Consider the following 15,437-nt stretch of genomic DNA (forward strand, 5'->3'; position numbering starts at 1 on the left):
TATGGATCAGTTATGTAGCATGAGGATGTATATTTGTGCAATATTTGCATTACTGTTAAATGAATTCCATGAATTGAACTTCTGTCTGTAGAGATAACAAGCATTTTTATTTATTTTTTTACACAGCAGAAATTTAAAATAAACATACAACGTTCAGAAAAAGACATTATATACACACAATCAGCATCTTTTAATTTAAGTTCTCAAAACATGAGTAATTAATGTATTAAAGTGGAGATGCTCAACTTTGCAATCATTTCATTATTATCAGTATATTTCTAAAGATGTATAACAAAATCTGTTCCGATATAACAAACTTATCTGAAAAGTTGTTAAATAGGAAAACTTCATCTGTTTGCAAATATAAATGATTAGGACAACCAACATGAAGGAGTTTTTAAGTTTACAAAAAAATAGAATAATTAAATCAAGTATTGCTGACTAGGTCTTTAAAACGACTAGTGGTAATACAAATCCACCACTATAAGAGCTTTCCCGAGAGTAAAATCGTTCTTTATTTTTGTCCATTTGTTCTCTTTCAGAATAGAAGGTTTACCAGCAGTATCAGCCTTGAAGTTTAGTGGACCGTTGCATATGGCCGTTGGCACATCAACTGGACAGGTGCTTACATGGATCATACAGATGTGGATTTAACTTTTGCCAAACATTTTTCATCTTCTCCATTTTGCTTCTTAACTTGTGTCTCTCACATGATGTTGTCTGTATGTCCATTTGTTTCATTGTGTGAAGCCGGCGCTCATTTTGAAATTTGTTCATCCGAACCAGAGATGTAAAAGGGCACTGAAAAAGTTTTGTTTGTTCAAATAGTTGTGCCCATTGCAACCCCCTCCAGTGTCTCTTCTGCCGCTCAGATGCTCATTACACTTTGCTTACCACTCTTGTCGTGGAGGATCCCCTCTCCCAGACATCTCTATTTAAATTCCTTTTCTGACAATTTCTGTTTCATCAAATTCCTTCCCTAATTCAGTTCTCTCTGTCCCCATTTTTGTGGTGCTGCTGTTTTGATTGTCATATGAGCGTTTTGCATGCTACCGTTAGCACGGGTTGTAATGTTAATATTGTAAGAGAAAACCACAGCTAGAATAGGTAATAAGTTAATTAGGTAATTAGTTAGAATAGGTAATAATTAACACCAGGAACAAACTTCCAGAAAATGACATAGCAGTGAGAAATGGGGCCTGTAGTCTGTGCGTGGGGACAGGTAGGTCTCTGTTCAGTCCAATAATAGGACTTTGAGCAGAGCAATTTGAAATTAATGAGAGTGGCTGCCAATTTTATTTGCAAGTAGTGCAAATATTTATTTATTGTAATAGGTTTCATTTTTAGTAGTATTTGTGGCCAGATGGTATAATTGTCCTTGGGTTTTATTTGCACATTCAAAGAATTGCATATACACATATAGGCACAATTTAAGGTAAAGGTCATTGACCTATTTAAAAAAAAAAAAAAAAAAAAAAAAAAGTTGGTTTTACGTTTTATTTCGTTTTTTACTTCTTACAAGTTTTTACTATTTTGCTTCCTCCCTTCTCCATCAGGTTCTGATTTATGATCTCCGCTCCAGTCGTCCAATGATTGTAAAGGATCACCAGTATGGATTACCTATTAAATCTATACAGTTTCACGATCCTTTAGAACTAGTTATATCTGCCGACTCGAGGATTATCAAGATGTGGAACAAGAATACCGTAAGACATGTCCATGTTTCACTGTATTTTGGCTAGTCAATTCATGGCATCAAGTATTCTACTTATATCATATCACGGAACTTGTGGTGCTTTCATGAAAACGTTGGTCACCACCAGACTCAGATAAACATGGGGCACTAATGCTTCACCTTTCACCTGTGAGGAGCGAGAGACCGGACATCATAGAATGTGACGGCGGATAATAACCATTCAGCCCATCTAGTCTGCACAATTTTCTAAATATTTTCATTAGTCCCTGGCCTTATCTAATAGTTAGGATAGCCTAATGCCTATCCCATGAATGCTTAAACCTCTTTACTGTGTTAACCTCTACCACTTAAGCTGGAAGGCTATTCCATGCATCCACTACCCTCTCAGTAAAGTAATACTTCCTGATGTTATTTTGAAACCTTTGCCCCTCTAATTTAAGACTATGTCCTCTTGTTGTGGTAGTTTTTCTTCTTTTAAATATAGTCTCCTCCTTTACTGTGTTGGTTCCCTTTATGTATTTAAATGTTTCTATCATATCCCCCCTGTCTTGTCTTTCCTCCAAGCTATACATGTTAAGATCATTTAACCTTTCCTGGTAAGTTTTATCCTGTAATCCATGAACCAGTTTAGTAGCCCTTCTCTGAACTCTCTCTAAGGTATCAATATCCTTCTGGAGATACGGTCTCCAGTACTGTGTACAATACTCCAAGTGAGGTCTCACCAGTGTTCTGTACAATGGCATGAGCACTTCCCTCTTTCTACTGCTAATACCTATCCCTATACAATTATGTCACAGGCTTAGACCTGGGTGAATAGCTCTTTCCTTTGTCTCACTATGATCACACTTACACTTGTGGTTGGTTTTAAGTTGATTAAATGAGCTGTAATTGCATATTTTATTCGGTGCTAATAATTTCTACCATACTGACAAACCCATCCCTAGAATTGATTTTGGGATAATCTGTGAGCTATATGTCTAGTAAATATTAATTTGCACTAACTTTAGGTTCTTTTTCTCTTTAAGGGCAAAATATTTACTTCAATTGAACCAGAGGCAGATGTAAATGATGTGTGTATTTATCCTGACTCAGGTGAGACTACATGTGCATAACAGGGAAAAAATGATTAAATAGAACGTAGCTTGGTCAAGAGGATCTGTAGGTAATTGCTAACGGAAGTCTGAGTGACTTGGGATGTAGAGGATGAGCTGATTTAGAACATATTCGGTAAGAGTAGGATAGAACCTGACAGAGGGGAAATGTGTGGGTTGGTCATGAGTCAAAGCCTGATTAACATTCCTTATATATTTTTATGTATAATGTGAAATTAAGCTGTCTGTTCTAACTATGATCTGTGTCATTTTGTATCCTCAGGAATGTTATTTACTGCAAACGAGGCTCCTAAAATGAATGTATATTATATCCCGGTAAGTTCCACGCTGTCAATAATTGTACCTGTGATTTCATTGTGTGCTTGGGAAAGTTCTTGGTGGGTTGTAGCCTCCAATTTGTTTGATATAATAATCTGTATTTCATTTTTATTTGTGTTTTAAAAAATAAATAAATTATTAGTTATTATTGTTTACAATCTACTATTGGCATGGCTGGTGTAAAGTTTAGTCATTGAAATGATAGAGGAGCTGGCTTTCTTTCCTACGGACACACAAAATGTAGAAAAAGCTAAATTACAAAAAAAATAAATTGTATTAAATGGATACTATAGTGGCAGGAATACAAAGCTGTATTCGTGGCACTATAGCTCCCAGTAAGTACCCCTCCCCTCCAGCTGCAGTGAATAAATTGTTAAAACTCCTTTAACCCCGCCTGCCAATGTCCTTCGGTGCTGGGTCGTGGCTCAGTGTCCTCAGATGCCACTCACGCTTTGGGCCCACCCCATAGGAAAGCATGCCATTTCTACGGGGAAATAGCTGACACTGGATGTCCTCATGCAGAGTGTGGGGACGTCCAGTGTCAGTGGACATTCTGGAAGCGCCTCAAGACCTAGAGGCTGTCTCAGTGCTGCAATGTAAACATTGCAGTTTGTCTAAAACTACAATGATTTACATTGCAGCACTCGGTGCAATAGGGAAACTGCAGTTCAATGAACTGAAGGGGTCTGGGGGCCTACAGTGTCCCTTTAAGTGTATACGCAGGACTTATTAGAGGATAACTAGCAGCTTTGACATGCTGTGTCACGAAACCTACTGAAACCTTGAAAAAAGTTTATTCAAACCTTAGGTGTTGAGTTTGCAACCCCAATTAAAATGACCAACCTCACCACAGTTTCTTTATTCAAACATCACACACTTAATATGTATCATCACAATATGTATGGATGCTGCAATGTATTTAAAAAGAAGAGTGGGCGTTTTCAATGGTTTTTCCTCCAGAATCCACAAAGTTACATATAATAAGGACGAACCTGATTTAGGACCCCAAGGATGTGCCAACTGCTGGTGAAAACTTCATTAAGCAAATTAAATCTGGGAGAGAAGATGGAGGGCAGTGGGACTTAAAATAGTTATGTTCATGTTTATTCTTTTGCTTTTGTTTGTTTGTGCTTTTTTTCCTGTAATTGTCTCTTGTCCAAAGATTGTTTAACCCCTTCGTGGCAAGTGATTTGCCACAGCCATTCATATAAAAGTCCTTGGCTAATAAGGCTAATAACAAAAGTTTTGTCATTCAGTTTTATTACAAACTGAGAATGCTGGATGACATTCTGGTGGCAAGTTTGAATTCCTCTTACTACTTGTGCTACCATACATTCTTTGTATAATTTGGTTTATTACAGGGTCGCCATTAGCTGATCACGTGACTGATCCATGTTTTTGAACCGGGCAATGCCTAATATGTGGGTGGCACATTAGTATTTAAATGCCATTTGTCTATTTTGACATTGTAGTCAGCAACAATAGTATTTAATTAATTGTATACTCCTTTGTGTGGCCCCTACTGGTGATGCTTTGGGCTGCACACCATCAAACAGTGCACACATTGTATTCAGGGATCTAGATGTATGCACACTAAATGCAGTTTGTTTCCATGATTAAAACCTGCGATGGAAGCTTTGCAGCCCATTACTGGTATTAAATCTCACATTGGCATGTGTCTGGTTTTTCCTCTGTTTAGCCTTTGGGCCCCAGCTTCCCCACCCCAGCATGTTGGGCCTCTAAAATCTAGCTCTTCACACCAAAGATCTTAGGCAGCGCTGTATTACGCGGACTTTATTGTTTTCACAGCAATAAGCACATCCTCCTGTGAAAACCATGTGGAACACCTGCAGTGTCTCTCGGAATCTGGCTGTGACGGCGAACCAGACATAGGAAGTGTTGGGAAATTTAGGGAAATATACAGACATTTAAACTGTAACCATGCATGGCTTTTTGGGTGTGTGTCGAACAGTCTCAACAGGATGCCCCATTAATGATCAGTGACTTTATACTGATATAATTACAGCCTTGACATGAAAGGGCATGTGTGTTGAGGCCTGTTTTCCCTTTATTTAAGCCTTTTAACGTCATCAGCTACAGTAACTAGCGTCAGGGGAAAATCAGAATTTGGAATGTTGTTACCTAGAATTAAGCAGCTGCTTTGGAGTAATTCATTTTTATTGTTTCATTATAGTCGCATGTGATTTGTAAATAATATGGAAAAAATATTAGATATGTTGTATTTTCAAACAGTGGCGTTCCCGTGGGATGTGGTCCATGGCACACAGCCGCTTGCAAAGTATTTGCTGGTAGCTGTTTTTACCAGGACACCTGTGCTAAACCTTGCCAAAATCATGTTCTTGCTGTAATTTCACATTGTTGTCTTCCCACTCTGAAGTTACTTATTTGCCTTATTTTAAATCTGTTTGTTAGGTTAGTGGAGCTTTCAACATAACAATGTAGCAAATAAGAAGAAAAAAAATAAGTTAAAATATATGTTGACTTAATTTTTTTATCTCTTGGCATACTGTGTGGTGTTTCTTGAAGAAACACAGTACAAGCCCTGTGCCCCTCACCCTATGGGAAGAACCACTGTACCCGAGTTGCCGCTTTGATAATGTGGAATGAATGTGTCTGCATTAATAGTGTCAACTTCATCCATGCTCTAAGCCTCTATCTGCTGTCCCACTGTGGATGAAGTTGATATTGCCAATAGAAAAGTGTAAAATCTACCTGAGCAATACAAGCTTTTTCCGGGCATCTTGTGAAACCCCCATTTTTAATCAAACCACTGTAAAATGCTTTAACACAGGAAAAAAAATAAACCGTAAACCCCTCAAAAAAATACAAGTACTCCTTACACACATAAAAAAGCCAGCATCACCACCTCCGTGAATTGCAGACCCTTTCAAGGTCACTGCAGTTATGCAAGACCATTAAACGATAACACACAGCAGCGACATCAGCCACCTACATAGCTACCTACCTGTAGTTCTACAAGTCTATAATGGCTAGAAAAATCCTTTACCATGTCTGTGCGCAGCCTGCAGCTTCTATTGATATTCTGTAGTCAGGTGCTGCGTGCTGAGATGTTTTATGGTTTGGCTAGAAATGATTTATTTTATGCCTCGGTGAATTGTTTGAATTCCATAGTGATTTTTAGCATTCCCTTTTCACTTATTTTACATATGCCTATTGGCTAAGGGTATCTTTTGAATAGTTGCACCTAAACAAACAATAACGTCTCTCGTGACGGGAAATCTACCCGTCTATTTATGGTATTTTCTATAATGTGTTTACCTTGTGCTGTTTGTTTTGTATCTTAGATCCTTGTTACTGTAAATGTATGAAAGATAGCAGGTTTCTAGATAATTGTGTGTGGGCATAAGTGAAGAAATACTGTATTTTAAGTAGTTCCAAAGTCATTTCACCAATTATCGGAAACCAACCCTTTTTTCATTTTCTTGTAATTATGGCCTATGTTTACCAAGATTTCTGAATGATTAATCTTCAGAAGTCCGCTATGCTTTCAGATTTGGCTACTCGGAATTTGAAATCAATTCACTTTGAATTCTCAGTTTACTAAATAACCCTGGTGATATGTGATTCATCATATGTAATACACTAATAAGCCACAACATTATAACCACTGGCAGGTAAAATGAATAACATTGGGGAATATATTGGGAATTAAGTGATCAGTCAGTTCTTGAATTTCAAGTGTTGGAAGCAAGAAACATGGGCAAGCAAAAAGTGACTTTGACAAGGACCAAATAGTGACGACTGGATCACTGGGTCAAAGGATCTCCAAACTGGTAGTGTGCAGAGGTTAGTACCTATCAAAAGTGGTACAAAGAAGGACAACCGGTGAACCGGGATCGGGGGGCGTCCAAGGCTCATTGAGGCACGAAGGGAGCAAAGGCTTGACCATCTGGTCCTATCACACAGAAGAGCTACTATAGTTCAAATTGCTGAAACACTTACTGGCAATGATAGAAAGGTGTCAGAACACACAGTGCATCATAGTTTGCTGTGTAGCTGCCGACTGGCCAGTGCCAACAATGACCCTTGTCTACTGCAGAAAGCGCCTATAGTGGGTATCTGACATCAGAATTTGACCATGGGACAATGGAGAGGGTTGAGTTGTCTTGGAAATCACATTTTCTTTTAGATCAGGTGGATGGCTAGGTGCTTTTGCGTTGTTTACCAGAGAAAGAGATGGCAGCAGGGTGCACATAGGGAAAAGGGCAGACCGGCGGAGGCAGTGTTATGCACCGGGCAATGTTTTGCTTGGAAACCTTGGTCCATGTGGATGTTACTTTGACACGTGCCAGCTACGTAAGGATTGTTGCAGGCCACGTACACCCCTTCATGGCAATGGTGTTCCTTAATGGCACTGGCCCCGTTGAGTAGGATAAAGCATCCTGCCACACTGCAAAAATTGTTCAGGAATGGTTTTAGGAACCTGACAAACCATTTAAGGTGTTGCCACCAAATTTCCCTGGATCTCAATCTGATGTGCAGGAGCAACAAATCCGATTCAATGAGGCTCCACCTCGCAGCTTGCAGGACTTAAAGGATCTGCTGCGAATGTCTTGGTGCCAGGTATCACTGGACATGTTCAGAGGTCTTGGGGATTCCATGCCTTGATGTTTTGGCAGCATGAGGGGGGCCTACACAATATTAGGCAGGTGGATTTAATGTTGTGGCTGTTGAGTGTATGTGATGTTATGCACACATCAGAAACTCTTGTGCTACTCTTGCCACAGTTTCGGTTTTCTCTGGTTTTCCTGACTTCAATTCTCTTTTAAAGAATTGTAAATGCGGGGTAAGGAATATGCTCTCTCCCTTACAACTGTGGGTTAAGCTAGTAAACTGATCCAATATGAGAGACAGCCAGTTGTTCGATTTGTAAACAACTGCAATGCTGATTGTGTGGAAGAAATTGAGATTGACAGTGCAACTTAAAGGGACACTTCAGATGCCTAAAGCAGTTTAGTTTGCTGAAGTGCTTTATGTGTGTAGAGTGCGTCCTTTTTGTTTTTTCATTTTACTAAAAGTGCAGATTTCAATATATATTGTCACTTTTAGAAATTAATATTGTAGTTACCCTTTGGCTGTCAATCAGACAACTGGTCCAGTTACTTCCTGGTTTTATTAGCCCAGAAGAACTAAAGTTAAGAGGCAGCGATTGCCCAGAGCACCTGCCTTGGAAAGACTTCTCATTGAGCTGCATTGGGAAGGCTGTGATTGGACAGCCACAGAAAGTCTGCAAGAGATCTCCAGCTTTTACAAGTGATTTGTAGATATAACCCAATGAAAAAAAATGTATAATTATATGCATGTATGTTTTCATTGATGGGGGGGGGGGGGGGTGTATCTACTTAATAGTGCTTTTAATTATTTATTTATTTTAATTTGGGCTATGTAATATCCTTTAACTTGCCTTTGTACTAACACAATATCAAACCCATTGTCGCATTGACACTTCATGAAAACACGAAAACCTAGACAAATACCACTGGCAATATTGGAGATATTACACCATATCATATGACGTCTCGGAAACCTAATGAGCGAATAATATCTAATGCACAGTGTGAGCTGAACAGATTTACACCTGGTTTCAGCTTGAAAGTATGTGTTCTATTCTAGTATGTGGAAAATGTGAGAGACAGGTCATTAAATAGGAGGTTTGGGTTAGAGGTGCTGGTTGTCTCAGGTAAAGAGTCAGACTTCTGCTTATAGAAAGCTTTACCGCTGATTAACTGTCATCAACCCTGGTGACTAATCCATCTGGAATTGCCTGTTAACCATTATTGCCAGGGCTTCACTGTAAACACGCTGGGTATTGACCCTCAATGAAGAAGACATTGTGACGAGCAATGTTTAAACTTGCATTTTGTTCATTTGGATATGAGACTAAATTAAAATTAGACACAGATCCTGTTACAATCTATCATAACTGAAAAATCTGAAAAAGTTTAGGGAAGTGTGAGTTGGACTCACTCTGGCAGTCAGGCGTGTGAGATGAAGGAAGCTTTGTCAATCACCTGTTAATGCCAAGATGTGTCGCCAACTCCAAATGCCATCCTTTTTATGACCACTGGACGTGCTAAGCTGTGAATGATAATGAGGGCCCAGAGGAAAGCATGTCAAAACATTAACAGCTTCGCCCAGTCGTTTTTTGTTTTATGAGACTGGAAACATGTGCTTCCTAAAGTAATGCAAACATCTTCACGGCAAATAACAAAAAAAATATAAAATAAACCGTGGTGACAGGAAATCCATGTGGTTTCCTTTTAGATAGTCTGGAGTAAGGAGTTTATATATAGAAAGATACTTATTTATATATTAAAAAAAAAATCCTCTTTATCAAAACCAATATGAAAAGAGGTCAAGTCTTCTTTTAACCACCTTTATTGGACAAATGTATCCCAAAATTGCTAGCTGTGTGACCCGGTGTGTATGGAGATTGTGTTTTGGCAGGTGATAGTATGCCTTGCACAGATGTGTAACATAGCTTGGGCTGATGTGTCTGCTTACCTACCTGTACATCAATATGCATTTTGTTTGATGGATGTTATAGCTGCTATGTATATACATTGATGTGCGTGAGGAGCTTCAATGAGACAAGTGGTAGTGTGGCCGGGACTGTGTGTATCTATTGCACGTTGACCTGAAAGAGCTAAGAGAGGGTGTCTGTAATGAGTTTGTAAGTTGTTGTTTTTTGTTTTTAATTGCAGACACTTTAATGCTGGTTTTTTATTCTTAAATAATAAGATACAATGACTTTTTCCCCTCAGTAATTCAGCATTCCTTTACAGATGCAGTTAGCTTATGTTTGCCATGGGTATTTTATTATATAGTATTGTTTTCTTTTTCCAACACTATGTATATGATTACACCCACTCTGTGTCTGTTTGAGACGTGAAGAAAGCCTGTGATGTCTGAATCTAGTTTCACGGAAACTACGGTATTTGCAGTCATGCCTGCCTTAGCTGTCAAGGCAACTACACAGTTACATTTCAGACCACAACTTTCTTATTGGAACTCTGATCAGCAGCTTTAGATATCGTGTATAATATCTAAGAAGTAGGTCACGGTGCCTTCTAGGTTTATTATACTTTTTATTACTTTCCTTCCAACCCAGTGTGTACACTGCCTACATTTGCTTGTATGTTTCTAAGCCATTCATTGTAAATGTTTGGCTCCCCTTTCACTGTAGCAGAGGCCCATGCAGATAAAAGTACACAAGGGGCTCTGAGCACATTGCAGGACTTGTATGCAAGCTGCAAGTATCATGTGATTATTATTTTATTATTTATATAGCGCCATCAGATTCTGTAGCGCTATACAAGGGTGGAATAGCATTTTAGATCCATTCTTGAGAAATTGCAAGATTATTAATGCCATATAAGCTATCCCTAAGTTTTGGTGGTGTATTGCAATGTTGTAACTTTGTATCCAAGGTTTATTCATTATAGACAGAATATTGTAGCTGTAGGGTTCTATTTAACTTTATTATAGGAGAACTAAGAACTGGTAAGCCTGCTACCGTAGCCTCTGGAATTCTTCTTGGTCACAGTAAAATATTACGCATATCTGGAGGTTTAAATGTTGTCTCTGATTAAGCAACAACAAAAAAAAAGTATTTCAAACACAACTTCTAAAACTATGTTTTGGTTTGTTTAAGGCTTTGGGACCTGCCCCCAAGTGGTGTTCATTCTTGGACAACTTAACTGAAGAACTGGAAGAGAATCCAGAAAGCACAGTATATGATGATTATAAGTTTGTTACCAGAAATGAACTCGAAGATCTTGGTGAGTCTCTTGTCCGGTTGCATTATTACTTATTTCTTACTTAACCCCTTAAGGACCAAACTTCTGGAATAAAATGGAATCATGACATGTCACACATGTCATGTGTCCTTAAGGGGTTAAAGGAACAAACCTGTATTCCTGACACTATAGTGTTAAAGCACTATTTATGTCCCCGGCCTCCCTGTCTGAGCAGTAAACAGGGGTTTAACCCCCCCCCATTGGCACTATACCATGAGAACAGGATATATACAATAACAGTGCTGCTCAATGAGAACACACACTCACTTAGCATTATAGCTACCCACCTGCACCTCGTGCTGCTCGTTTATATTGCCTTCTTTACTCGGTCACTTAGTTTGTTCATGCAGTAAATCCATCCTTTATATGTCCTGCTTTCCGTTTTATCCTTCTCCCAGGACTCGGTCACCTGATTGGTTCCCAGTTGCTCAGGGCGTACATGCATGGCTATTTCATTGATATACGCTTATACCACAAGGTAAGTAGCCTTAGCAGTTGTTATATAAATGTCTATGTAATTATTATTTCAACTCCTTTATTTTCCCTTTGTTTCTGCTATTATTTGGTGTTTTTCCTTGGAATTTCGAAGTATTGCAATTCCCTCTTGGATCAATCTCTAATTTGGTAAAGGCGGAAAAAAATGATTTCTCCACTAGACATTAATCTGAACTAGAAATTAAATTCTGACTTGGCTATATTGGCAGACATTCTAGTTGTCATCTCATCACTGTTAATTGACTAGACTTTATTGTATTCCTCTGAAGATAAAGTTCTGCAGCTTTTTAATCAAACTATGCAGAACTGTCATTTTGTTTTCCCCTAAAAAATGTTCACATGCAAAAGACTATAGAGTTTAAAAAAAAAAGTTTCTGTGTCAATAAAAGCCTTTTCTTTAAATCTGTGTTCTCTGCTTGTCAGATGATAAATGCTCGAATTACCGGTCAGAAATAGTACAAGGGTGAAACCAGTGGTTATCTAAGAATCTATTTCATGGAATGTAATCGCCATTAAGTTCCTAATGCTGTACTTCTACAATCATTAAACTTCGTAGCGTAGGGAGAACAATGCCATTCAATGATAAAGGTGCTCCAGAGACCAGCATTGCTCAGCAGTTTACTTTAGATGGGATTAGCTTCTCTAATGGACTTTAGGGGAAAAAAATGCTGTGAAACATGCACTTTCCTGCTGTGAAAAAATCTTATTACCTCTTGTAATGATGGAAGCACAGAATCCTTAAACAAGGGTTGCAATTATTTTTATTTTGACACTGCCTTAATAGAAGGTGATTTGTACAGTTTATATTTTTGGACTTTACTACACCTTTACATTGATTATGGGTCACATGACAAAAAAAAAAAACACGTGTCACCAACATGTGCTTCCTGCGCACACACCTGCATCAATAGATTGCCTTTTCATTGTTAGACATCTTGGCGCCGTTTGTTAGAAAAAAAAAATACGCTGTAGCATTTTGTCTTATGTATAGTGGATATGCATGTAGCTAGCGAATGTGACTTGGTGGCACTTTATTGAATATCTAACCGTTTATTGTGCTAGCTATTTGCAGCCTGTGCTTAAATTGTTGTCTTCATTGTGTGATATCCCTGTACTTATGGCATAAATTAAGAGAATAGCAGAAGCGAATATCCCTTAGCATTCTGGGATTTCTCGTGGGTGGGGGGGGTATTTTAGAACTCACCTGAAGTTACCTTGTAATCCGCACATTTCTTGATGTCAGGCCTGCTATAAAAAAACTTTATTTATTGTACTCCGGCATAGCTGGCATTTGCACCTGTGCACATCAAAAGGAGAGTGCCAGGAAAGACTAAAGCCATTCATTATTTTGGCTGTTATTTCCTTTTAAGATCCATATTGAAAGAGTTTGTGGATGCTTCCTTCCAGTCATTTTCTGAGAAAAAGTGGAAACACGTTTCCTTAACTCTTCTCTGATGTAACAACTTCTTTCCATCTGACAAAGATTATTTCTCCCACTGCCCCTGTGTGTGCTCCTTTCCATTATGTGGGTTTGAAATTATTATGTAAAAGTGACAGTCTGTTATTGTTGTCCCATTTCATAGAATATTTATCTCTCCATCTCTCTCGTGTGTGTATATCATGTCATTGTATTTTATATGGACATGATCATATTCAAAAAAAGCGTGGCATCTGCTTTAAATATTGTTTTTGTTTCTTAATGCAGAATATATGCGTGTTTAGATATATGTATGTATATCATTTTGCTTCCCTTCGATGTGTATGTGAACAGTTTTCTCCGTTTGTGTAACAATACTAAGTCATTCTTTCTTTACTTTGATGTGTTGTGCCCTAAAAGGTGAAAGCTATGGTCAATCCATTTGCTTATGAGGAATATAAACGGGAGAAGATAAGGCAGAAAATTGAAGAAACTCGAGCCCAGAGAGTCCAGATTAAGGTAAAGTTATATGATTGAATACACCCAATAATGGTTATTGAGGGAGTATTCGCAAACAGCCAATGTGGTTTGAGGTGTAACCTGTAGCACTTTGCAACATTGAAACAAGTCATTTTAATATGAAATGCATTGAATCCTTGATTGTCCCAATCTGACGACAACTCTAGTATAAATAGATTGATGTTTGTTAAACTCATGGGTGAGAGTCCAGTTTAAACAAGGATCAAGCCAGAGTTTTCCGTTTTGTCTTTAAATAATATACAGTCAAACGAACGAGAAAACCAAACACCTAACAACATTAGGGCATTCTAAAGCTTACACCAGAGAACCCTAGGTATCAGTGGGTACTTAGGGTTCCCATCAGTTGGGGCCCACACTTTTAGATTGAACTGTTTGAAGTGCTTGAAGCCAGTGCTGCAAACGGTTCTTTAAATAGGCATTCGATGCTTGATCACTGTGATGGTTAAATTCCTGCTGACACCACTAACCCCAGGTAACCACGGACACCTGGGGTTCCTGTTAGCCTTTCCCCGGCCGATTGGGACCGGTGCTGGGCTTTGCCAGTTGCCCAGCACCAATCTCTGTACATGGGTTGGGAACCAGGCTCATTTAGAATTACACTGTGTAATTCTGAAAACAGCCAGCTTAACATCATCAACTGTGTTAAATGGTAAAACCCATTTCTAATATCAGAACTGATAGTAGCCGTGGGTTAGTGGTGGGGTTAGAATAGGGTTAGATTTGGGTGGAAGAGTAGGATAGGGTTACACTTAGTGTTGGGGTAGAGTTAGGGTTTACTTTAAGGTAAGGGTTAATGCTGGGTGTTGGTTAATGCTGTTTTAGGGTTGAAGTTAAGAGTAAGATTAGGGTTGACACGTGGTTGAGTTAGTGTAAGTGTTGTACGGTTGGTATAGGATTAGTATAGTGTTTGTGTGCATTTAACATTCAGGAATGATATGAATTTATTTTCAGTTCTTTTTAATTAGTTGCATTAGAAGTGTGAAAATTATAAGAAAAATGTGAGAAAAAAATATTTGTAACATTTTATTCACACAGTATTGTTAGTTATACATGTATAATGTTAAATAAAGGCCCTTTATGTCCTTAAAATATATATATATATATATATATATATATACACACACACCCCTTACATTATCGATTGTTCAAATCCATGGTTTTGTTTTGGTTCAGAACATGGACAATCCCCCCCGACCTTAAAGGCGTACGCTTTCAGAACACACAAAGCCCTGACTATTTGTTTGCAAATTACTTGGCAGTGAAGGTTATGTACAACTTCCACGTGCATTTTACTTAACCCTAAAGCTGATCCGTTACATTGTATTCAATCCTCATTAACCCTTTCTTGTCTACCCACAACTAGAAACTGCCTAAGGTGAACAAGGAGCTGGCACTCAAACTGTATGAGGAAGAGGATGAAACACAAGCTCTGCAGAAGAAGAAGAAACAGAAAGTGAGTGTGCTCTCATTGGGGTTGCTCAGAATATGGCACTCTGTTCTCACCTTGCGCAGTTCCAGCTCACGATTGGGGGAGTGGGGGTGAGGGGGGGGGGGGGGGTTGATCCGGTGATAGCTGGCATTGTCAGTGGTGGTGGTGTGTGTTTGAGCTTCCTTTTCCCATGCTGCTCGGGCAGCACTCGTGTTAGGTTAGTTGTCACTGCTTTGCATAGCTGATGGCCAATGGTGGATTTGAGGATCGCATACACGTTCATGCCATCTCATTGGCCGTGTTTCTCAAAGTCCTCAAAGTTACAGAAATGTTTATCCTGCAGTAATGCCTAAATATTTTATCCCCTTTCTTCCATTTCTGTAATTACACAATAATACATACAATGTATAGGTAAAAACACAGATATATTGGTTGGAAACTCCTCCTTCCCTGCCCTGGGTGGATGCAGCCAACAAACGATTAGTGATATTACTTGCTTAGACTTACAAGAACAGAGAATGGCATATCCTGCTAATGATATGACTGGAACAATGCAGTACGATAAGATAAACTTCTGTCAACACTAGGC

At 38.7% G+C, this 15,437-nt stretch overlaps 1 protein-coding gene across 1 annotated transcript in view; it reads left to right on the plus strand.

Annotated features, from left to right (window-relative positions):
• Window positions 1-15,437, plus strand: part of NOL10 (nucleolar protein 10) — a 72,251-nt gene that overhangs the window by 33,326 nt on the left and 23,488 nt on the right. Inside the window, exons 10-17 of the mRNA XM_063442161.1 lie at window positions 543-621; window positions 1,557-1,706; window positions 2,722-2,788; window positions 3,071-3,123; window positions 10,823-10,949; window positions 11,366-11,445; window positions 13,300-13,398; window positions 14,783-14,872. Of these exons, the coding sequence (XP_063298231.1) occupies window positions 543-621; window positions 1,557-1,706; window positions 2,722-2,788; window positions 3,071-3,123; window positions 10,823-10,949; window positions 11,366-11,445; window positions 13,300-13,398; window positions 14,783-14,872 (745 nt within the window). The remainder of the gene's footprint in view (window positions 1-542; window positions 622-1,556; window positions 1,707-2,721; window positions 2,789-3,070; window positions 3,124-10,822; window positions 10,950-11,365; window positions 11,446-13,299; window positions 13,399-14,782; window positions 14,873-15,437) is intronic.

Source organism: Pelobates fuscus, chromosome 2 (genome assembly GCF_036172605.1).
Source record: "Pelobates fuscus isolate aPelFus1 chromosome 2, aPelFus1.pri, whole genome shotgun sequence".
In the NCBI taxonomy this organism is placed as follows: Eukaryota; Metazoa; Chordata; class Amphibia; order Anura; family Pelobatidae; genus Pelobates; species Pelobates fuscus.